The 26,459-nt window shown below is 37.5% G+C and overlaps 1 protein-coding gene across 1 annotated transcript in view; it reads left to right on the forward strand.

The window, feature by feature from the left end:
• Positions 1-15,236: 15,236 nt before the first annotated feature.
• Positions 15,237-26,459, forward strand: part of LOC143385816 (contactin-3-like) — a 55,947-nt gene continuing 44,724 nt past the window's right edge. The window contains exons 1-3 of the mRNA XM_076841334.2: positions 15,237-15,262; positions 16,196-16,323; positions 18,953-19,128. Coding sequence (XP_076697449.2) covers positions 15,237-15,262; positions 16,196-16,323; positions 18,953-19,128 — 330 coding nt within the window. The remainder of the gene's footprint in view (positions 15,263-16,195; positions 16,324-18,952; positions 19,129-26,459) is intronic.

Consider the following 26,459-nt stretch of genomic DNA (forward strand, 5'->3'; position numbering starts at 1 on the left):
AAGCATTCTGGAGAAGACTGGAAAGATCCTGGGGTTCTTGGAAGAAGAATTATCCAGGCCAAAGAAATAGCATGTGCAAAGCACAAAGGCCAGGCACAGGATAAAGTCAACAAAATAAAATAAAGGTAGCAGCAGGATTATCAAATCAAATTTATGTTGGAGAACGGGGACCAGGGCAGCAGTGGGTATATTGGAGTAGGTGGAACCCCAGTTAGCAGCCCTCCACCAGCCTGCACACGAGAGCAGAACAGACAGAGCTAACCAATGGAGGTGGGATTGGAAAGAAGTTTTTAGAAGTCTGAGAAGAGCTTAATGCTATAGGACCTACTCACTGATTAGACTTGAGAGACAGTTAGGCATGGGGGTGAATCCTGAATTTCTGACTTGGGCATCATACATTGTGGTGGACCCATTCATTGTGACAGGGAACCTCCCCAGAGATGAGGGAGTAGGGCTAAATATGCTGAGCTCCATTTGGGATTGGTTGATTTTTAAATTGCATGTTGAAAAGTGAACTGTGTGCGTCTCCATCCATCCATACACACACCTACCATATTATCACCTTTGTGCAGGGTGGGGTCTTAGTGAATGTGGAACTTGGGAGTTAGGGCTGCAGGCATCACAAACATGGAGATGGCAGTCAGTGCATGGTTGTGTTGGAAGGTAGATGTCACTAAGTGGCTTAAAGTATGCATTGTACCCCTGAAGCACTGCACACTCAGGTTTTAACTAGAGAGACCTGTTTTTTTGCAAGCTCAGTTAGTAATTGATTATTAAATAATCTGAAATTTCTAGCATTCAGGATTGAGCAAAGATCATTTTTGGATTTTTTTCCTTTGTGTTTGCATCTTCCATTATTGAGTTACATTGCTGCATTTTTTTCTTCCCTGCAGGAAGCATCTTTCTGAATAAACAAAAACGTCTGGCCTCCTGAACATCTGATAATATTTCACCAGGTGTTGCTGTTTTAATGCAGCTCCATTCACTTATTCACTTGAATTCATGTGTTTCAAATAAAAAAAAGAGTCAAATTAAAATTGGATATTTTGTCTCCTTTAAGGAAACGAAAATTGAAAATGACTCTTGGGAATATGAATAGGCCTGGCTTGGGAGAAGAAATAGCCAGTTGGCATATTTTAGAGAATGATTAGCTTGTCTCTGTCATTCACTGGTACTTAAAACACATTAGCCAATTATTTTTAAAAATGAGGGCTTTCATTTCAATGTTATTGCTTATAATAGTAAATATTTTATTGCAATAGCCTCAGTTCAAATGAAAGTCAAAGAATGGCCCATTACATCTAATTAAACACATTAAAATTGTTTTAGATATTCTATGCAGCATTTAATACTATAGAAATTTATGTGCTTTTTAAAGAAGTAGGAAAGATTTTTTCCCAAAAATTTGAGTAGCCATAATCTAGGTAGCATTTTCAAAATGCATTAATCAATTCTTGATGCATGTGTCTAGTTGGGAACTGGCTTTAAAATGCAGTTAGTATTTTATGCTGTTGATTCCATTTATATGAAGGTCCCAGAGAAAGCTCAGATTTCGTGACAGAGAAGAGTAATTACTTCTTGGTGGAGGCTGGGTGTGGGTGAGGAGGGAGAGTCGGGGGCAGGGGAAGCTTCCAGGGAGAGAAAGCTGTTCTAACCCTTGATTGTGATGGTATTTATGTTCGTGACTGCTTGTATTTGTAAGAACTCACAGAACTGTACCTAAAGAGTGACTTGAACATTGTATATAAATTATGCTTAACATGCATGAAATTTTACATTCATTTCATTCGGCTTCCATGAGTAAGTCCATCTAGCAGTTTAGAAGATCAAGAGATGCTCTCCCAGATGGCCACTTGTTCATCCGAGATACCTTGAATGATTCACCAATGGAGAATCTAAACATTTTCCAGGAACCAGGATAATTGTGACAGAGCTGGGACCACTTGGCATCTCTGTCATGACCTTAAAGCTTTGGTGACGATGTGCCTGGGAGATCTGTGACTCTCCAGCAGGTAGTCAGCTGGTACCACCCCTCGACCACCATCTTGGCCAGATAGTTTCTGTATCCATCTTTCCTCTTCTTTCTGGCTCCCTGGCTCCTCTAATCACAATGGAGTCCCTTTTCCTTCCTGCTCTTCAATTTGCTGGTGCCTTCCCAGGAGACTTCCAGGGCCTCTTCATCCAAGAGCCTGACTCTGTCCCCTTCCCCTTCACCCATGTGTACCCATCTAGAGGGCATTTCTCCAGCCCACGTGGGTGCTCAGTGAGCTTCAGTTTTTTCACTTGGCTACACCTGAGGTCCCTGTTAAGCCTGTACTCCTGAATGCTTGCCTCCAAGTTCATTTCTAACTCTTGAACTTTGAAGCACAGGGGAGGATTTTCTTTCATATGAACCATGCTGCTGCTTTAAGATACTGTACATTAGCTGATTAGTCATTGACGTTCCTGTCCTCTACTTGGAGGGAGAGTCCTCCATCTGTCCACTAGTTTGTGATATCATTATGCAGTGCTGGGGACTGTGGACCGACCCCACTGGTAATGTATAGATGAATGAGAAATACCAGGATCCCTCAAGGAGTCTACAGTGGGTGTGGAATGTGGAAAACTAAGCCAATGACCAGGATGGATAGATTTTATGATTAAGGTGACCATATAATTTGTTCTACAAATTGGGACATTTTCAAAGGGAAGATGGTACTGTTAGTACTGCCTTCAGGACAGCATGAATGAACTAGGACAGGTAGAGGACACTGGACACTGCTGTCTTGTCCATGAAGCAGCTGCTTATCCACCAGTAAGAAGCACAGAGAAGAGATTCTGTCTCAGCCCTGGGTCCTGGGAAAGCATTTCTCCAGGAGGGACCCCTCACAGGAAGTGACATGAAAGGGAGCACAGCAAAAGAGAAGGGGAAGTAGCATCTACACAGAAAGCATTGCTTAGTTAAGAAGCGAGGCCTCTTATCTATGCCCGTATTCCAGTTGTGTCAGTGGCCAAGATCATCTCTCCTGATCACAAAATCTGGAGAGCCTGACTTGAGATCTTTCCCCATAGACACCCATCCCTCTCCTTCCAAGGAGGTGAATGCTGGAGGAAGTTTAAAGGGACAATGGAGATTCCAGGGTAAATGTGTTCAAGAGTCTCAGAGTGGGGAGAAGAACCTCCTTCCCGATCTGGTTTCCCAACCTGCACCTCCACGTCACCAATGCTTTTTGTGGGGCTGCACATTAGCCTCATAACTCCCATTCCCCATGAGAAGACTAGGAGCATGTGCAAGTGAAGTCATTGCTATCCAAGGGTTTGGAAGTGGGCTGGGACTCACAGAAGGCATTCTGTGAAATCACGTTCTCTCCACTGTGCCCATCCACCACCCCAGCATGTTCCTACACAGCTTCTGCATTAACTGCAGGGTAGCTAAAGTTTCAGTGCATTTGAATCATTATTTACATGAATCAGTCATACCTAACTGGTATGCATTATACTTTGTGTTAATCATCTGTGTGACATGAAGTTAAATATTAAGTTTCAATGGTTTCTTTATTTAACTTTAACAGGTACAAGGAGCAATATATCAAATGGGTCATATCTTGGGTCTGTTGCCTATCAACCTGTGTGTTTTAGACAAGTTACATAGGCCCTGAGTTTTGGTTTCCTTATGTAAAAATCCTTGACTTACAGGGTTAGTAAGCCTGTTGGTACCAGTTGCTTAGTATATGCTCTTGGCAATAGGTGGGCAAATGAAATTGGTTGTATCTGACAAGCGGAGAAACACATGGGTTCCTTTGGACAAATTAGGTAGTACTACCCCTGCCCCATTTCTTCCACTCAGTGGAAAGATAATAATAGTGGTTTTAAAGTCCCTAGCTTCTACATAGGTACTCAAAAATAAGTACCTGATGCCTTTGATACTATTTTTAACCTGACTTGATTTTTTTTTTCGTAGTGTCAGACACCTTCAGAGTACCTGAATGGAAAGGAAAGCTTGTACCTTTCTTTATGGTGCAATAATCTCTTTTATATTATTCAAACTTTCTTCAGTAAATGAATTCCACATAAATATCATGGTAAAGACATCAGCGACAAATGGTCTCTGAAAGTGTATCAACTAAACTTTGCAGATGACCAAGTGTTTCTTAAATTGAGCTTCCAGATTTGTTTTTGATGGATTATGAAAGTTGGGAACTTTGTCAATGTTATAATTTCGGTGAGGGAAAGCTGATTAATGAATCTGAATGAGCCTGTCAGAATACACTTCAATCCAGTTTGTTGCAAGAACTGGGTAAATTAATTGATATCCATGCCCAACTCAAATGTTTTATTTGCCTGTCAGAATACACTTGAATCCAGTTTGTTGCAAGAACTGGGTAAATTAACTGGTATCCATGCCCAACTCAAATGTTTTATTTATTTGGAGGATCTTCCCATGCACATTCCTTTAGTCATACTGCATGTCTCACCCAAACCCTAAAGCCAGTGTACACTTGTCCACAGCCCAATCCATTTTCCTTATTTCTGCTCTCACTCAAAATTACATATATAATTATATGTGTGTGTATACAATTAATTAAAACAAACAAATATATTATGTTTTAATTAATTGTATAAAACCAAAATATCATTGCATACCACTTTTGCATATTTTTTCTGCTAAAAAGTTTGCAATAGGAAGAAACAGGAGCTTTCCCTTAAACTAAGCATACTGACTTTTTGGTACCATCAGTATAGAAGTGGTAGAGCATACACCATTGCCTTTTCAATAACTCTTAAAGAACAAAGGAGGAGACTTCCCTTTACATTCTTCACGTATGCTCTTACAATTTCCTCTGGCTTGAGTTTATTTTCTTCTCAACCTAGGAAACTCCAACTCATGTCTCAAGGTCTGGCTTGGTCTTACCTGCCAATAGCACTCTTCCTGAAGCACAGTGGGCAGCCATAACTGCTCTTTCTGTTTTGCTATTGTGACTCCCTCATGTCTGTCATATCAGTTATCCCACCATGGAATTGGCAGTTCCTGCAGAATGCAGTGCACTTGAATTCTGGCACAACCCTTGCCTTATCCATCCTGTGTTCCCAGCTTCTCCGACATACATCTTTGTTCATGTCAACCTTCATTCACTCCTCAAATATTCATTTAGCATCTACTGTTCCCACTAATGATTGCTGCATAACAAATAACCCCGAGGCTTAATGGTGTAATAGAACAGCCATTTTATCATCTCTCAGGGTTTCCATGGGTCACAAGTCCAGGAACACTGCAATTGGCTGGATGGTGCATGCTCAGGCTATCTCAGTCGGGGCTAGAGCAAGAGAAACCAGAATACGCTTCTCAGAGAGACCTTTCTCCTCCTGCTGTCCCAAGACCTCTCATTGTGGTCTCTATACACAGCTATTAGGGGTTTCCTCCCAAAGGGATGCCCTTTCAGGAGTCAGAATAATTCCTTGAGCATCCACAGGCATGAAAAGTGAGGATTCACAGTAGCAAGATGGAAGCCCAATCATCTAGGCCCCTGAGTTGATTTCCTGTTCTATAGCAAATGCCTGAGAGATCAACTTATAAAGGGAAAAGATTCATTGTGTCCCACAATTTTAGAAGTTTCTGTCAATCATCACCCATTGTTTAGGGCCTTTGGTGAGGCAGCACTTTATAATGGCAGCATGTTTGAAGCAAAACCACTCTCCTTAGAGTTAGGAAGGCAAAGAGGGGAGGAAAGCTGGGTCCTCCTATCCCCTTTGAAGACCATCCTCATCTACCAAAAGACCTCCCCCAAGGCTCCCCATCCTACTGCTTCTACCAGCTCCCAATACGTGGGGACCAAGCTGATTCCACATGCCCTTTTGATAAACAATTACAATCCAAACTCCCAAGACCCAGTGCCATTTCTCTGCATTCCATTGGTTCCAAAGATCAAAGGAAGGGGAGCTGGACTCCCTTTTTTTATTCCTTCCCTGGACTTTCTTGAGTTATGCTTGACAAGTAAAGGTTGTGTATATTTAAAGAATACAAGGTAATGTTTTGACACACAGTGGGAAATGACTGCTGCCATCAAGCTAATTAATATATCCATCACCCCACATAAGTAACATTTTAATGCATATGAAAGCAGTTAAGATCAACTCTCTTTCAAGATTTCAAGTGTACAGCAGAAAGTTATTAGCTGTAATCACCATGTTGCACATTAGACTTTCAGAATTTATTCATACTACATAACTGAGCCTTTATATTCTTCAACCAACATCTCCCCAGTTTTCTTACTCTCCAACCCCTGGCAAACACTGTGCTGCTCTCTGCTATTATGAGTCTGACTTTTTAAAATTCTACATGTAAGCAATGTCATGCGATATTTGTCTTTCTGTGTCAGGACTATTTCTTTCAGCAGGTCCTGCAGATTCATCCATGTTGTTGCAAATGAATGGATTTTCTTCTTTTCTAAGGCTAATGTGTTTATCTGCTGATGGACTTTCTTATGTACTGGAGATTTAACCCAGGGTCTCATGCATGCTAGGCAAGCATACCTCACTGAGTTATATCACCAGTAACCCATTTTTTAAAAATTCTGTTTTGAGACTGGGTCCCATTAATTTGCCGAGGCTGATCTAGAAATTGTGATTCTCCAGGTTTAGCCTCCCAAGTATCTGTGATTATAAGTGTGGGCTGCTGCACACAGCTACTAGTGGACTTCTTAGAGGAGCAAAAGCAAGATGGCTTGGATATGAGGTAACCCCCAAGGAATCATGGTGAAGGCTTTATCCCCAGTGCAGTGATGTTCATAGTTGAGTGATTAGACCACAAGGATTCTGATTTCATCCATGTTTTAATCCATTAATAGCTACATGCACTATTGGAAAATGGTGGAAAGTGTAGTTAGGTGGGGCACGGTTGGAAGAAGTAGGTCACTGGGAATATGCCCATGGGAACTGTATCTTGTCCCGGGTCCCTTTTCTCTCACCTCTTTCTCTGTGCTTCCTGGCTTCAGTGTGCTAAGCAACTTTCCTCCAACGTGACCAACTGCCATGATGATCTGTCCTATGAGGCCTGCCTACCATAGGCAAAAATCTCTGGAAAATCATGAGCCAAAATAAACGTTTCCCCCCTTTTCCCCCCCTTTTAAGTTGTTCTCAGGTATTTGTCAAATGATGAAAAGCTGACTAACACACCAGAAAATTCCATGGGTTGGAGATCATGGTATCCATGTTTGGGAAGTGCAGTTGGAAACACGGACCATGTGCTTTGCATTGTTCTGAGCTCTGAGGATAGAGGATGAATTAGAAAGACATGCCCTCTTCTTCATGGGTTTTGCATAAGGAAGAGACCAAATATAAGTAAGCTAAAAGAGATCATTTCTTTAGACATAAAAGAAATGAAAAGAATGATTATATAGTGCATTTGAAAAAGGCCTTATTAATGAAGTAATTTTTTAATAGAAAACTAATCAGGAGGAAGGGCAGTGACACTGAAGTGTCATGGGATTGGGGGGAGTAAAAAACATTAAATCCCACAGATGAACGTCGTTGAAGACTTGGCAAAAATGTTAGATTTTATTTTAAATGGAATGTGAAATCATTTAAGCTGTGAAAGCAAGAGTAACATAATCTGATTAAAAATAACTCTGTCTGCAGTGTGGAGAGTGGTTTGAATAGAAAAAGGAGAAAAGCAATGAATCTGATTAGGAGACAACTCAGGGTAACTGGAGAATATTTAGAGTTAGATAGTAGAAATGAAGAAGAGGATATATTAGGGAGGTAGAACTGGATGAATATGTTCCTCAGATGTAAATTTTTATATGTAATAATTACACTTAATTATGCATGAATTACATGGATCCCCTTGGCCATTAGAATAGAAGTCTCTAAAGAATAGGATCTATTTCTTACTCATAGTTTTCAAAAATTTGTAGTGCTTTATAAGTACTCAACAATACTTGTTGAAGGTTTTCATCCTCTCTTGAGCAATGTGCCATGTATTAAACATATCTATAATTTTTTTTAATTTAATTTGTTCAACTGTTCCTGCAAAATATGTAAAATTGATTTTAAAATAGATTTCTATCCTTGAGATCTCCTATTTAAAATATGGACAGTTCAGTTATAGTATTTTCTCCCCTTCTGGAAGCCTTTCACAGAAGAAGTGAATGGATATGTAGATGGATGATAGATGGATGGATGATGGGTGAATAAATGGTGAATGAATAGATGAGTGGATAGATGGGTGGGTGGATGAAAGTTTGGGTGTGTGGATGGATGGGTGGATAGATGGTGGACAGATGGATGGTAGATGAATGGATGAGTGTATGGGTGGGTATGTGGATGGATGGATAGATGGATGCTCAGATGGTTGTATAAGATACAATTGCCATAGCATTTTTATACAAGGAAGTTATCAGGTAGAGTGGACATGATGATTGCTGCCTTCCATATTCTGATGCTTCCATATTCTGATTTTTCATCTGTTATGAAATTTCTATCAAGTTAGTATACTTAGGTCAACTTTTCACTGCCTACAAAACTTTAAAAAAAATCATTTTGCTCTGTGACCTGTTTTTTACTTTGTGATCTTATTTGTGAATTTTCTAATTCTGTCCTAATGCAGATTTCATTGCTAGGGCAGTTTCTGTGGGAAGATGAGAGTATATGACTCTTTTAAAATCTAAAATCCTGGGGAAAAGTCTATATATTAAGGTAGAATATATAAAAAATTCTGTTTCTAAAAAATGAAGAGCTGATTTTCTGACCTTTTACATTTAAGTGCCAGACAAATAAATACCTTTAATTTTAGTGTGAAGATATGGTTAGGCACTGAATTTTTCACAGTATTTATTAATTGACTTAGTTGGAAAAATCATAGTACTTTCAAGTTTGACTTAAATTTATGTTTTTCTAATTTAGATAATTTGAAATTCTTATACCTCAGTATATTTATTATTTCTTTATTACTTCCCCCTGGTTTTAATCACTCTGTGTCTTCTTATTTATGTTATTACTTGTATCATGTCTCTTTCCAAAGTATTTGAGACCGTTTGTGAAAGTACACACAGACCAAACATTGAGAGGAAAATTTGGAGAGAAATATATTCCAGATTTCTAATTGACTTAAATGTGAGTTACATTAGGGTAGCAAAAATCCTTACCAGGGAATATTTATTGCTTATAGCAGAGCATGTTTCATACCACAGGTTTAGAAATGTGCTACAGAATGAATGTGTGAGGTTCATTTATAGAATATGTGCCACCAGTTGTACTCCTTAGTGGAGGTCCACAATTTGGACCCAGAACTTTGTGCCAACAAATGAATGGAGAAAAATACTGCTTATTAATAAACAGTATCCATAGAATGCAATAAAACCATTTGATGAGGAGATATACAACTCTCAATAGACCAAGAAATGCATACATGTGAATCCAAATCTAATGGATACTCATGAGAACCAAGAAAGGCAAAACATCCTTAAAACAAAATTGAACCAATTAATTTTCTTCTCCCAGTCCAGAGAGAACTATCAGTTTAAAAAAAAAACATTCTAGGGACTGGGGACATATCTTTGTGGCAGAGCATTTGCCTAGCTTATGCAAGCTACTGGGTTCAATCACTAATGCTGCAAGAGAAAAGGCAGCTGGGGGGGGGGAGACTCAAGCCTCTGGAAGAGTATATGAGTCATGTTTCTTTTAGCTACTTTTGTGTGATTTTTTTTAATGTGCATATTTTTAATAAGTTCAAGTGTATGTTCAGCATCAAGAATTTGGAGATCATAGGAAGTTCTGCTGTGAAGATATAAAGTCAAATGCTTAAAAGTCAATTAGGTTAGTATTGAAGTTTCTATCCTCTTACTAAGATTGTGGTGACTCCCCAGGACCTGTGACTGAATAGGCTGTTAGTGCTTCTCTGCATGGAAGAGGATCCAGAAAGTTCAGATTGTAATTTTTGAGATTTCTCTGGGAAAACAGATTGGAACCAACTCCATAGGGTGGACAGATGTATGAGTCTAGACCTGTGTATTTGAGTTATGCAACATTAGCACTCTATTTTGGGCAAGATGATTTATAAGGAACAAATTCTCAAATGTGCAACAGTCATCATAGGAAAAAAGTCTCTCTGTAAGGCACTTCTAGAAAGGCTAACACTGGAGGATCTAAGACAAAAATTCCAAACATACTTCTGAATCATTGGGTGAGTTGAATTGCCAGCAAAAGGTCCCAACCTGATGCCTGGAGAATTGTAGAAGATCTTCTCCATCCTCACTTGTATCAGAACTCTTGTCATGTGTGCATTTGTTCTACAGAGAGTGACCTCAAGAATCTTCAAGTGCTAAAACAAGTTTTATACCCTAGAATGGTTAGTAATGCTGAATGAATTTTCAAATGATGACTTGAATATTGATGAATATCTATAAAGGAGGATAACCTTGGAATTGGAGCATTGGGGCACAACTGTTCTGTCTTGCAAGAACTGAACAATAAGATAGGTGCTTGTTGGTTGCCCTTAATTTATAATTAAGCCTTGTCCTTCCTACATAGAAGATTGTTTCAGTACCATTTATTTTTGTTGAGAAAATAAATGTTTATGGAAAAAACAGTGTGTGCAAAATACCAATTCTTGGTAGCATGCTTCCTTTAGAAATTTATGAACTCTTTCAAAGAATTGACTGAAGGATTTTAAACAGAATGATTAGACAAGTTACAGAGCCTGACTTTGACACATAGTTTGAAGATGGATAGTCCAATGACCATAGTGCAGAATACTGCTTCTCAGAGTGTGGTCCCCACTTCAACTCCACCAGATACACTGGGGAATTATTAGAAAAGCAAATCCTTGGGTCATCTCCAGCCTAATCTGACAGTAGACCCAACAACTGCTAATTTAACAAATTCTCCAGGTAACTGGTGCCTAGTAAAGTAACTCACCAGACTTCCCTCAGCTAGGATAAGACAGGCTTCCATGATTTATAGCCCTACTAAGACTTCCCAAAGGAAGATCAGTGTTGCTTCCCCCCAAAAAAATCAATTTGGGTCCACAAAAATAATTCAACATCCTCTATAACCTTTGAGTTGATGAAATTCCTCCTATGCACATACCATAAGTCTTTTGCACTTCAGTGTTATTGTTGGAATTGACTTCCTTTCTAGGGTTTCTACTTTCTAAAGAGGAGGACACTCATTAGAGTATCATCTGGGTCTTTCTCCAACTTCTTCATAGGGAATTGTCTGGCTCCTGAATTTCTGTGGAAGATCCTAGCATAATGGGTCTCCTCCCTATTCTCTATTTGGTATCTGCCAGTTGGGTGGGGGTGCATGTCCTGCTGTTCTGTTTATTACACAGTTGGGCCTACCTGTAAGGGTAGCACCACTGGTTTTTCACAAGTGCCAATGAAGTCCAGTCTACCACATTCTGAGATGAGGTGTCAGGAGCCCATGGTTGCTCACTGAAGCAGTTTGCATCACTTTATCTGTAATATAAGCAATAAAGTGGATGGTTTTGGTTTTCATTGATTTGAATCAGGGATCAGAGAAGAAGAGAGCCCAGGGTGGGGACCTCTGAGTCTTAATTATTATACTCTTTGAAGTTTTCTTTCAATATATAATCCATCAAACCATCATTTATCTTATTTGTCTGGGATTTTTATTTGTTTGTATTATCATTTAATATTTGAGTATTTGTGATATTTGTGGATATTCTTTTGTTTACAGATGCAAATATTTCAAATGAATTATTGCCTGGGCCTCATGAATGAATTAAGTGCACAGTTGAATATAATCATTTAGACTGGAAATCCTCTTTAAAGGTCCTTTTTTTCCCTACAGATTTGAGTCCTCTAGAGAGAAAATTTTTGTCACTTTCATATAAATTCATTTAGCTCCAGATATATTTGACCTGATAATATACATTTAGAAAGACTGAATTGAAGTGAAGCAAATGACCTTTTATTGTTAGTTCCATCCTTATGAATATGAAGGCATGTCTGTTGGTCTCAATTCAGTGTTTCCCCAGCTGCAGAGTGAAGCCAATCTCCATCTACTCTAGGACTTCAGGTGCCTGCTCCATGGAACATGTGTGTCCGGCAAAACCACAGAGCCACTTCTGATTTCACTGCTACCTTCCTCAAAGATATGATCATTAATAGTTGACTCTTTCCCCTTCCGCTTCTCTTTTCCTAGAAGATTGTCTGACTAATGATCACTAAACAAACACTGTTGGGTTTATAAGATGAAAGACCAGAAAGAATGAAAGTCTAGTATTATTTTTCTAAACACTGTCTGCAGGTGATCTTTGAACTGTAGGAGGGACAGTGCTTCTGCCAAACTTGTAGGTGTGAGAGTAGCTGTAGGTGAGAAGATACCCTGTCTTTTTCTCTGGTGTTTATTTTGTCTCCGTTTCATCAATACATAGTTCCTTTCCTTGACTGTCATTATCTAGCATATGCATGGTGAGTGCTTTTCTCTTGGAACTAATTGTATGCAAACAGCCCTTAGAATACATGCTCAGAAGGCACTACCCAAAATAGCATTGTCAATTTTCTGTACAGCAGTAATCAGTTCGACTTTATGTGGTCTCATCTCTGCTGAGGTGCACTTCCTGAGTAAAGGAGGAGTGGCAGTGTGTTTGTTAAATCCAAGTTGAATAAGTTGCCATCATATTCAGAACACAGGCAAAGGGAAAGCAGTATCTTCAACACCCTGCTTTATATATGGAGCACCCCACACTTTCCATGTTCTGGAACACACTGTTATTACGGATGCTTAAATGCCATCCTAAAGCACAGGTCAGCGTTGCCTAGACAACATTATACTTTCTGAGCAAACAGTGTTTTTTAAAAGTCATAAATTCAATGCCATCACTGAATTATATCATGGATCATTAGAGCAGCTCAGAGTAATTACGTTGACTTATCCCAAACCATCCGCAGACTGCATAAAGTTAAGGGAAACAATTAACCTCTTGCTACAACAGAAAAGGCCAATAAAAATTACACATAAAGGTATATTATGAAACTGATCAAGAAGTTAAAATGCCACAGTGATTTAAATTGCCCATTACTCAAAGCAAACTGGAATACCATGTTTCTGAATGTTAATCTCAGAAATCTTTATTTAACCTTCTGTGCCAAGACTAGAGTCTCTCATTGTTATCTATATTTTCAGCTCTGTTTGCAGAAAAACCTGTTCCCAGAAAGCTTAGAAAGCAATTTCATTTATAGTGAAGTGGTATAAAATTTTCACTTCAAATCTCTGTAGGGAAGCTTGGCTTATTGAAGGTTTTCTGTTGAGAAACAATTACTTCATCCATTTACTGAATATTGTTTATTTTTATGTTGTGCAAAATGCCCTGTGGGCCTTTTAGAACTTACTGGAAGAACCAATTTAGGAAGAAAATAACCAATTAGCTCAATTTTTATGATACACACAGAGTTTACATTCTTTGAGAGTCATTATGTTTGTTTTCAAGTCCTCCAGTGATTCCTAAGATGTTAGTCCTGGCCTGTGAAGTTGTGCCTCATGTCAACATGGCCATGAAGACAGATTTACCCAATTTTAACTTGAGTTAATACGATGAAGGACTTCTTGTTCTCCCAATATTCCAAATAATTTCTTATTTTTAGTGGAAATTTACTAATTCATAACATGAAGAGATAACTGGAATTACCTATCTTACTTTTGTGATATCAAGATCAGAAGCTATAAATGAAAGCTCAACATCTGATCAGTCAACAGGAGGCATTTTTTTTGTCTTTGTTTGAAAGCTTACTAATTCATCGAGTTTCCAGTTCTGTCCCCTTCCTGTCATTCAAACCAGATGAGTTTGCCTCTGCCATTTAAATGTCTTCCTAACCTTCTGATATCATTGGCCAGCTTCCTTTCTTTACATAGTTAAAGTCTCCAGAAAATCTTCATTTTCTTTTCATGGGTGACATTTGGAGAGCAGTGTTTTGGATCAAGTGATATTCTCTTTGTGTGTCATGGCCCCCAGATTTTACTGATGGGATCAGCAACTAGAATGTGCTGGGAGCAGTGTCCTTGATTACAGTTTCTCTTTCTTCCAAGGAGTTTCTCGATCGGATATCCCATCACTCTCTTTTCCTCAATTAGATTCTCAATTTATCCTTTACCTCTCCCTCTATGTTGGCCTTTTCTTTAATAGTAATAGTAATTAGGAATTTTATCTTTGCTTTAGGTAAGTGATTTCTAGGTTTTCATATTGAGGATATAGTCTTCTTCCTACAGTCAATGAGGTACTTGAGAGGAAAGTCTCAGCAAGGATTGGGCAGGTGGAGCGAGAGAGGCATGATTTATACTTAAGTTTACTCCCCACGGTTCTCAAAATTCCTGATCTATACTTTCATATCTTAAATTTTCATACATCTTTCTACTCTTCAGGGAATTCAGTTATTATTGCATACTAATTAAAAAAAAGTCTTTGCTCTCTGGGAGACTAAGATATAAAGATATTTTTTGTAAAGTTCTTTGATTACCTTTTTGAGACAAAAATGGGCTTTTATTTTATACTAAACAAATAGTCACAGTTCATGAAGGAAATCAAATACAATGTGCTTTTCTATTGATTCCTAGAAAAATTCTTGGAATTTTTAAATATTTTTAATGAAATTTCCCCAATTTGAAATACAATATTCTTGTTTTTTGATTTTCTTAGTAGGCCAAATATCCCAAACTCTTGTTTTTAACCTACCTTGATATAGTTAAGAAAAATAACACATGACTAGCAAACATTCATGGATAGCTCTCCTCAGGATCCAGGATCATGAACAGCTCCTTTGTACTGGTGCTAATTTTCTCTGGACCTCTTTACTTGAGAAAAGGTAGGAGGATGCAAATGAAAGTAAATCACCAGGCTATTAAAAAACCATACAAAATCAATGCTGCCCATATTATTTGATACATAAACTCTACTCACAGTGACTTTTTTGTGACTCTGTAGTTATAAAGATGTTACACATCTAAAAATCTTGCAACAAATAAGATAATATTTAAAGCCTGAGTTGATATCCTCCATTCTATTCTAATATCCTTGTCATCTTACCTAGCTCTTCTATGGGTGGCCCAAAAAGTGGAAACATGTATTAACCATTCTGACACTGGGGCTCCAAAGCTTTTAAGAAGTTTGCCATACATTTGCATAAATGCAACACTCATGCATTAAGAATAGGAATCACAAAAGATAAAAGCCCTTCTCAGTTGTCAGTAGATAGTATAGATATAATGATTTTAGGAATTCAAAGAGAGAGAATATGATCATGAGTAGACAACTTGGGCAACAAAGGTACAAGGATCAGACGGATGAGAGATGATAATCCTATCTTGTTCTTTCTTGGTGCAAGTGACTCCCCTTCTAAGAGGACTTCTGAAACCCCCTACCTTGGAAGTGCACATCAAGTAATTCTTTTTCACCCTCTCTCTCTCCTTCAGAATACTTCTCAAATCTCTGAAATTTTCACATTTACTTAGTGGCTTAATGTCTGTGATTCTAGTAGACTGTTATTTCCACAAAGATGGAGACTTTTTATCTATAGGTAAAAAACCCCAGGGACTTTCCGAGTGCCTGTTGCATATAAGACACTTATAATATTTCCTTGATCAATTAGTAAGATGCTAAAGCTTTAAGTATTTCAAATGGATGCTCAAAAACTTAAAAGTAATATTAATCAAAGTTTTCAGAATCTTTACAATAGCTCATAGGTGACCACACAATTTTTATTTTTTACAAAACTTGAATTTTTATTAAGTCAACTGTGACTTTCCTAATTCATAATGAAAGACAAGCAGGTTTCTTGGTTTCCATATATTTTTTTTCAAATTTAAGGGAAATGATGACATGTCTGCTTTTTATTTTCTGAAAACTTACAAGGTTACCCCATGAGTAATCTACAACAATATATATTTTTGGAAAACATTTCACACTTATTTGATAAAGGCATTTACAAATTAGGTGCAATGTTAAGTAATGCTGTTTAGTAGTGCTGCATAAAAACATCATGCAAAGTTCAATTTGGTAGAGCATCTTTTCTTATTCAACTCTGTGTATCTATGCATGTTTTCTTTTCATTTTCTTTATTCCTAAAAGGCCATGGCTTAGTTTATCAGACCTTAACAGTATTAGCATAAGATAATAAATTCTGAAAAAAAATTGTTATTTATTTTTTGAAAAAAAAAGTTATTATTACACATTTATTGATCAAATGTACTTTTCCTTTAGATTTTCTTTTTTAAAAGATGGAGGACTCAAAATAGACAATGTGACAAAGGCTGACTCAGGAACCTATACCTGCACAGCAGAAAACCAGTTTGGGAAAGCCAATGGGACAACACACTTGGTAGTCACAGGTGCGTGTGTTTCATCAAGATGGGTTTATCAGAGATGCGTTTCATGACATATATTATTATTATGGTTAAAGAAACTGGGCATGTGTTTTCCACAAAATGTGGTACATTGTGAAGGTAAAAAATGTGTTTGCGCTTGTGTTTCTAACAAGTGATGGTCAAGAACATGACACTGTATACTTCTATAGCACAGCACAGTGGACATGGTGAGGTACTTGGCTACTACTGTGCTGGGATGATGGGAAAATGGCATATGCTGATAATCTTTTATTTTATGTTCTCCTATTGGGTCAGATCTTCTAAGTGTGTTCTCTTTTTCATTAAAATTGGTCTTTTCTGGAGATGTTCAAGCTCATCAAATAACTGTTGATATCGATAAGATTTAAGTTTTGGGTTAATTTTGTTCATTTATCCATTCAGGGGAAAAAAAAAACGAGCACCTATTATGTACCCATTGTTTGAGCTGGATCAGTGAAAACATTGAAACAGAATCTTTAGTCATTCTTTTTACATTCTGCCCAAGATAGAGAAATGAAAATTAGGAAGAAGAAATAAGGAGATCATTAGAAGGAAGTATATTGCAAACACTTGAGAAAGTAAAGAGACTATATGAAGAAATATGAGTTAGAGTATGAATCAAGATAAGTGAGATGGAAATTTTGGTACAAAGACTCCAGGGAGATAAAGGAGTTTACCAGGAGATTTCTAGGGTGCAGTTATGTGGACCAATTGTAGATCTTGCTAAGACTTCAGTTTTCACTTGAATTGAAAAGTGGAACTACTGCAAGGTTTTCAGCAGAGAAATAAGATGATGTGAAAGGGTGACTCTAGCTGTTTTTCAAAGTCTCAGGAGCCCATGACTGTTAACCAACAGGAAGTGATGATGATCCAAGTGAGATTGGCAGCTGAGGAGCTAATGGGATGGGATAAGATTCTGCATATATTCTGAAGGATAAGGTGTTTACAAATTGGATTTCAGGTCTCAGAAAGGAGTCAGGAGGGACTGCAGGGTGTGTGGTGAGCAAATGAAAAAAATGGCAGAACAGCTGAGATTGCTCAGGCTGTGGGTTTCAAAGCTTTGGGGTGAAAGAAGAGCATGAGCATAGTTTGGATGTTTAGAATATCGTTAGGATCTTTCCCTGTAAAGCAGATCAGAAATTTGCCAAAATCTTAGTGGATTAAAATAGCCTGGCTTCACTTTTCATGCATACTGCAAGTCCTCAGTGAGTCAGCTTTGCTTCCTCATTCAGGAACAAAGACCCCCAGTGTCTCCACCATCTGGGACAGTGCACGTCACCACAGAACAGGAAGGAGACACATCACATTACCTATTAGTTCCTGCAGAATTTTGCCTGTCGCTGCTACATGTAACTCTTACATACATTTCATCAGCCAAAGCATTGTACTCTGCTCTGCCTTAATTCAAAAGAGTTAAGAATTTAATCCTACAATGTACTTTATGGGAACTAATGGTGACTAACACCTAAGTGGAGACAGTGAGTAGGTGGTTGGATAGATGACCTTGGACTTGTGTAAATCAAAGATGAAGAGATAATTTCACAGTTGTTGGCATATAGATGAGGACTTGAAGCCAAGACACCATCTTAGATCACTTTAAAAAGAATTTTAAAAAGGACTGAGCTTGACACATTCATTGTACATTAAGAAATATAGTAGCAGAAGTGAGACCTTAAAGAGAGATAGAGAAAAGGAATGACCAGGACAGTAAATAATACTGCAGGAGCATGATGTCCCAAAAACCAGTTGAGGAAAGAGTACGAGGGAGAACCAGTGATCAAGTGTGACAGAGCTTAGAGGCTCAAAGAATGAGACCAAGACTTTATCATTGGGTCTCATAGCAGGGGACCTTGATGAGAACAGGTTAGTCAGGGAGACCTATGCCCAACTACTGGGTTAAAGAGGCTATTTAATCAAGAAAGTACAGACCACATATGCAAGTGACTTTTGAAGACATTTTCTGCCACATGGTGTAACATCAAGGGGAATGGCACTGGGAAAATTGGAGCAAGGAAATTTAATTCAGAAAAGATAGAAGGTTCATGGTAAGGGCAGGCAGAATGTGCCACAGACATTTCCACTAGGGAAAAAAACGACATCAGTTAACATTTTAGCAGAGTGCCCTCCCATTGCGCTTATTCTAAGCATCTCTAAGCTTATTCTGAGCTTTTCAAATCCACGTACACATCAAAGGTTTGAGTCTATTTGAATTTTGATGTTAATGTGTTTTTTAGTCATTGAAAGTTGGTGAAAACACAGTAGTTTCTGTTTCTCCCACTATATTTCACAAAACCATAAAACTAAGTTGAAATGGATTTTTCAGTCTTATTATAACTCTTGCTTACTGGTGACTTTCATCTTAAACTTTTGTAATCTGTTGACTCAGATATGCTAATTATTTTCAAAAAATTTGGTGGATCCCATGAAATGTATTATAGGACTGCATTAAAACATCTATTTTAACCATGGAGGCTTTTCATTGCATAGATGTGTGTGTATACCTAAGCATATAAAAGCTCACACACTATAGGGTGGATGAAGAATTTGCCTGTACAAATTGCTTTCATCACAACAGAAATGCTAAAGTTTTACTTATGAATTATCTCCCTAATAGAACCAACTAGGATAACGCTGGCGCCATCTAACATGGACGTTTCTGTGGGTGAAAGCGTCATTTTGCCCTGCCAGGCACAACACGATCCGCTGTTAGACATTATGTTCACTTGGTATTTCAAAGAGGCCCTCACGGATTTTAAGAAAGATGGATCTCACTTTGAGAAAGTCGGTGGGGTAAGTCATGATATTTTTGTCATCCTTTTTCCTATTGCTCAAGTCTGTAACACCTGGCCTTTAAAAAAAAAAAAAAACATCAGGCCCATAGGTGATGCTCTAGAAATGCATATTAAATGAGTGAATCTGGTGTCTCAATTCTGTTTTGATCTAATTTTGTTTGTGTAATTACCAGAAATTGAGCACATTTACTTTAACCTGCAATTTTAATTAAAACTGATGCATGTCGCACTTATACTAAATGCTATTCTTCATGAGAGGTTCTGGTTAGTATCCCAGGACATGGAAATTACTCTCACACAGGTGTTTACTTTGAACAGGTCATATTATGATGAACTGGGGGTAAGTTACATTTGATAAGTATTTTATCTGAATGCCTCACCCCAGTGTTTCTGGTAGCTGTTCTGGACAACAGCATAAGACTCTTCATTGTACAGGTGTACAAATTGAGGACTTGAAAAGTACAAAAACTTTGTTAGAGTCCCTTATCTGGTTACTGGTGGAACTTCAAGCCCAAATCTGTGGGTCTTCTTCAGGGTTCCATTCCATTTTGCCTCCTCACTGGTGAGGGTTCCATGTTAAAAATAAATAAATGAATAAAAGTCACAGATCTCAAGGAAAAATTGACACTTGGATAATGGCTCAGTGTTGGTGAGCCTCCAAGGCTGACCATCGACTGGTTGCATGTGTGTAACTTTAGGATAGCAGGGCCAGCCAACCTGCCATCTTAGTGCCTTGACTCGGAAACTTCCTACTGTATGGAGATGTCAAGCCTGGGTTTGTCCTTATGCATTTACCATGTAGGCATCCCCTGAAGCAGAAAGCCATATCAGGGTCAATTGAAATACATTCATGTGGCAACACCTTATTAAATATATGTATATACCTATACAGGTATATTAACGTATCAGGATCTTACACAGTTTTAACGATGATGCTAGGAATTTGAGGGTGTCCTCTCTCATATGTTTTAAACTCCTAATGCCCAATGCCTCATAATATGACCCTTATTTGGAAATAAGAGATTATTGCAAAAATAATTTAGTAAAATCAATCTGAGGTCTTCCTGAGTAACTGGTGTCCTTATAAAAAGAAGGCTCTGTAGACAGAGGCACAGAGAGATGCAGACACACAGGGGAAAGAAGGTCATAAGAACATGGAGGAGTCAGAAGTGTAGTTATTCTGCACAGACCCAGAAGTACCTGGGGCACCAGAAGCCAGAACAGGCAAGGAAGAAATCAGAATTACAGGTTCTGGAGGGAGCAGGGCCATACCAGCACCCACATTTCAGACCTCTGGCTGCCACGACCATGAGACGACATAATATGTTGCTTTAAGCCATCCACTTTGGGGATTTGCTAAGGCAATTCCTGGATATCAGTATTAAAAAGAGAAAATTTTTAAAAGAAAATGGAAAACTGAGATATTAGACATCTACCTAGAATTATGTACAATTGCAGTACCATTTTTGTTTTCTTTTTCTTTTTTTTTCTTTATTTGGTTTTATAAGTATTAGTTCTCTAATTGTTCTCACTGAATCAAAGCTTTGGAGAACATTCTTAATTGGTATAGTCCCTTAGCCTTTCTTTTACTATAAGTTTAAGTGCCTCCCACTTTTAAAAATTGTGACTGGTTTTTTTTTTATCACAACAGGAAAAGGCTTGTGCCAATATTTTCAGCTGACTTGCTGCTACATAGAGTCTTTTGCAATTTCTCCTTCTTGGATGGAAGGTGTGGGAGGGGTAAAAAGTTCACATGTCACTCCCCTGAGGGTCCTTTACTCAGGGTGGGAAAGGCTTCTTCTCTAGCCCAGCTGTTCTCCTAACTTAATTCTTAAATCAAGAATTCAGTTTGAGGGGCCAAGGGTGTGGCTCAGTGGTGGAGCCCTTGCCTGGCATATGTGAGGCCCTGGGTTTGATCCTCAGCACTGCATAAAAATAAATAAATAAAATAAAGGTATTGTGTCCATCAATAGCTAATTCTTTTTAAAAAATTCAGTTTGAAATATTAATTAATTTTGCCATATAATGTAGATGATTATGCTTTAGATTTATCAGCTGGATTCTAAGCTGTTGGTAATATTCCAACCAATATGGCACTCTCTGTCTTATTTAATGCTGAATAAATGTGTATTGCAAGACTGAATATCCCAAGCAGTTTGTCTGTAACATGCACCCCACAGCCACAAAGAGAGGCTCAAAGGCTGAACTTGATAGTTGCTCTCTAGAAGAGAACTTGTATTTAAGAACATTGGGGTTGATAATGTAATTTAACTCTCCTGATTTACATGGCACTGATGGGCTTTGCAGAAAGCATAAAATCATCTCTGTGAAGAGTCAAGCATCCGAAACGTGGAATTTCATAAATTAGTGCCATTGCTTGCCAATTCTGTTCCTTCTATAACATGCTAGTTCATGGCCTATGAATTTTTTTTTATAGACTTGTGCCATTAGTAACTTAATATTCTCCCATCAGTATAAAACAGTAAGCCATGCAAGATGACATTGCCCTTAAGCACAAGCAATTAAGTAAATCTGTTTTCTATTGCATGAGAAGGGAATTATATAACAGCTCTCACCCTCTGATTCTGTATTCATTGCAGCGTGCACATTAATCCCTAGATAGTCTGCTTGCCTTTATTTCCCAGTATGTTCATAGATATATTTCTTGTTTTCCAAAATAGTAAAATGTGATCAAAGAGGCTGTTGAGTGAAGAAGTTACCCAGACAGGTGGATAGTAAGAGCCAAGTTTTTTAAATGGAGGAGTGGTTTAGGTTATAGAAAATCCCCCACTTTGAACCAATTCAGTCAGTTGTCTTTGGGACTATACTAGGTATTCATTACTTATTCATTTTTGGAAGCACATATCTTTTAGGGAAAATAATTCATAAATTCATAAAGCTCCAATAATTTAGACCAGATATATTAGTTAGGCTTGTGCTTTGTGCCAAAGGAGTTTGACAATACTGGTCACAGGTTTCTGCAAGGTCAGAATTATATATTCAGAAAAGCTTATTAAACCAAGTATCTGTAGAAAATTGGCACAAAGGAGAAGTCTATGTCCAAAGAAGTGCTTCAGACTGTGCCCATGGGACATGCTGAAGTCCTTTAATTAAATCAGCAGCCAAAGGCTTCCACTTAAGGGGGACTGTGTGCTAAGCGTGTCTTTAAAGGTGTGGTGTGGCTGATTCAAGAAGTGGGATTCGTGTTCAGAGGCACCAGAGTTCTAGAGCACTGTTGACTACTCAAAGATGCCTGTGGGTGAGCGGATCTCCTGAGTCTATGTTTCTTATTATCTGATCTCTCTTCACATTAGTGTTTGCATTTGCCTTGCTCTCTCCTTTCTGAGATCCGGTACACACTGGTCTCTGGAATGTAACTTTCTCTCCTGTTTATCAATATCTACATATGTCCCTATAGCATTCTCTATGCAGAGAATGTATATATTAGCACATGTGCAGTTGGTCTGCCATTTGCAAAGTGGAATAAGAGACTCAGGTCAAGCAATACGGATTTGGTGATATCCTATATTTAACCAGCCATTGTATGCACTCAGTCTGCAGGGGGTGGGGGGAGAAAAAGAGATTCTGTTATTTACACCTATGTAACATCTTTCTTTTCCTACTTTAAATACAGCTTATTTTCCACAAGTAGGAAAAGGGAAATAATTGTCCAAAGTTTAAGAGAAATAGAAGAGCATCATTGGCTGGTATCTAAACACCTGGGACCTGGCAATTGAAGTCTGAATTCAGGGATATTCAAAGATATTTTTGATGTGCTTAATCAGCTAAATTCAAGGTATAAGAGTCTTTTTGTGATAGGAGCTCACTGTGGGATAAAAGCATTCAAACCCAAACACACGAGGAGTTCACTGTGTATGCTCTGAGAATCCTTGGATTGTGTAGGTGCTTTAGCAATGAAGAATGTCAGAATCCATGCTGTGTGCTTTCCCCAACACTTGTGGGATTGGTTCTGTGATGAATTAAAATGTGTGTGGAAAGAAGTCACTTGAAGTAGTAAGAATTTTAGCAGTGACAATCCGCCGTTCACTTAACTGGCTCACTTCAATTTGATTGATTTCCACAGGCAACACAGTCTCACTCCAGTTATAGCAGCTACCCGCAAGCTTGATGCTTGAAGTATTTCCTAGCTCTCAGTTGTAGAGAGGAATATCTTTGAAGATGATAAATGGTGTGTGATAATACAATGTGGTCACTTTGGCTTGAACTGTTTGTGTGCAAGAGCTTAAATTTTAAAACCAGCCATTCTTTACTATACAAAACCAGGTAAAAGATCACTTATAGATTTTTAAATATGCATCTGTGGCACTTTTGTGTCACTTTGAGTTTTTCAATATATCCCTTAGTCATACTGTAAGTTTTATATCTTGTCCAAGTTAAAGGTGTTAGCTGATCTAGAAAGATCGTTAAGAAAATGTTCGCAGTAATCAGCCCACAAAATTGGATTTACCAGAGATGCTGTTATTATTCATGTTACAGACACTTCCACAAAGCACATTACCTCCCATACTGCTTCTCAGGGTGAAGATCAGGGTTCCCCAATTCCAGGCAGAAACAGCAAATGTAAAAACACTTCCCTATCTCAGCATTTTCTCAACCACATATGCAGAGACTCAGTCCCTGCTTTGAGTTGTTTTCCCAGGACTGTTTCTCATGTATGGTATTTATTAACATGAATGGTCCATATCCACCCCCAGTGGAAACCCTGTAAAACAAATTTGAATTTACAACAAGATAAGCAAGAGACAAACCAAGCACTGTGTAATGTATTATACTAAGACCCATAAAAACAGCAGAGTTACAATAAAAATCAGACTATCAAGAAAAAACTGTAAATGAAGAGATGTGCAAATATTTATCAGGCAAATGCAACAAAAGAGAGAAACGAATGCTAATTTCAAACAAAGAATAATGCATGGCAAACCTAAAGGGCAGAAAGAGAATAAATGTATTTTGAAAATATTTTTCCATACCATGAAGTTATAATAATCAGAAACCACAATGCCATAAATAATATACCATTAAAGTAGATAAGATCAAAGGGAAGAAATAATGAGAGACAATACTCTTGTGTACATTTTGAGAGCTTTTCTTTCAAACACCAGAAGATCAATTGGCCCAATGTTAAAAAAGGACAATTTGATGCTACCATTAATTGAAGCAACAGATACACATGAACAATTTTTCCTTCCAAAGGACAATGTACATTCATTTTCATTTTTTTACACCTTTGTAAAATTTAAGTAACAGAAATTAAGAAACAAATGCATGGAAAGGAGATGGAATTGATATGATCTCAAAAAGCACAAGATAACATCTTGGAAAATCAAGGAAAAATAGTAAAGTTAGGTGTGAGAAAGAGAATATAACAGACAAGAAAGAAACATTAGATCAGAGGATTTTCTGTTTTAAGTTTCATATGTGACAATCCAATTAGTTGGAGAATTTCTGGGAAAATATAAATTATCAAAATATAAATGTTTATTAAAAATTAAAATTATAATCTCCAAATTGTGTTCCAGAGTAGCTGCACCAGTTTGCAATCCCACCAGCAGTGTATAAGTGTACATTTCCCCCCACATCCTCACTAACACTTACTGTTCTTTGTGTTCTTAACAGCTGCCATTTTGACTGGAGTGAGATGAAACCTTAGAGTAGTTTTGATTTGTATTTCTCTAATTGTTAGAGATGATGAGCATTTTTTTTCATATATTTGTTGATTGATTGTATATCATCTTCTGAGAGTTGTATGTTTGGGTCCTTGGCCCATTCATTGACTGAATGATTTCGGGGTGTTTAGCTTTTTGAGTTCTTTATATACCCTAGAGATTAGTGCTCTGTCTGATGTGCAAGGGGTAAAGATTTGCTCCCAAGATGTAGGCTCTCTATTCACTTCACAAATTGTTTGTTTTGCTGAGAAGAAACTTTTTAGTTTGAATCCATCCCATTTATAAAAACTGGTAATGGAACCACCATTTGACCCAGTTATCCCTCTCCTCAGTCTATACCCAAAGGATTTAGAAACAGCATACTACAGGGACACAGCCACATCAATGTTTATAGCAACATGATTCACAATAGCTAAACTGTGGAACCAACTTATATGCCCTTCAGTAGACGAATGGATTTAAAAAAATGTGGCATATATACACTATGGAATATTACTCAGCAATAAAAGAGAATAAAATCATGGCATTTGCAGGTAAATGGATGGACTTAGAGAAGATAATGCTAAGTTAGCTAATCCCCCAAAAATAAATGCTTAATGTTCTCTCTGATATAAAGAGACTGATTCATGGTGGGATAGGGAGGGGTAGCAGAGGAGGAATAGATGAACTCTAGATAGGGCAGAGGGATGAGAGGGGAAGGGAGGAGGCATGGGGTTAAAAATGATGGTGGAATGAGATGGACATCATTATCCAAAGTGCATTTATGAAGATGTGAATTGGTGTGAATATACTTTGTATACAGCCAGAGATATGAACAATTGTGCTCTATATGTGTAATATGAATTGTAATGCATTCCGCTGTCATATGTAAATAAAAAAAATAAAAAAAATTAAAAATTAAAATTACATATTCACTAGAGCTAGATAATTTTACTGATTCTTTTTTAACTTTTAAAGAAACAGACAAATGTTTATATTGTGTACTTTTTGACAACATAAAAAAGTTAAAGTTAATTTTTTTTCCATGGACTTTGTAAGGCTAGCATATTCTTGAGAACATATCCTGGGAAGATAGTAAATAAATCAGTAAATGTAAAAAATTCCATGAATATATTATGAAAACCTAAGTGAAATTTTACCGGTTCAGAAAAACATTATATTAAAGGAACAGGGCCTTCATAAGCTACTAGTTGTCCCAGGAAATATACATATGTCTATATTGATATATCTCATAAAATAGTTCATGATTTTCTGATCAGATATTCAGTAAAATTAATAACAATTACTGAGCTTTAAGTTCATGTTAAAATAGGTATAAGAAGATTCTTTTCTCTCTATTTCAAAATTATCTTTAAAGGAAAATACTAGAAATACTTTTACTTAACTCAGCAATAAAACAGGGATTTTTACAATGTCATGAATAAAGTCATTTAGAGATGTCTACATGAATTTAATAAGGTGTAAATATAAATAAAAGGTAGCCTTTGAAATAAGGAAACAAAATTACAATTATTTGAGGACATAATGATATTAGTATCATACCCAATAGTATCAACTATAACATTTAAAAAACTAATCAAAATTCAGTTATCTACCATGTTCAGTACAAAGTAACTATGCAAAATGTAATAGTTTATTTATT

The sequence above is a fragment of the Callospermophilus lateralis genome (assembly GCF_048772815.1).
Source record: "Callospermophilus lateralis isolate mCalLat2 chromosome 11 unlocalized genomic scaffold, mCalLat2.hap1 SUPER_11_unloc_3, whole genome shotgun sequence".
Classification (NCBI taxonomy): domain Eukaryota; kingdom Metazoa; phylum Chordata; class Mammalia; order Rodentia; family Sciuridae; genus Callospermophilus; species Callospermophilus lateralis.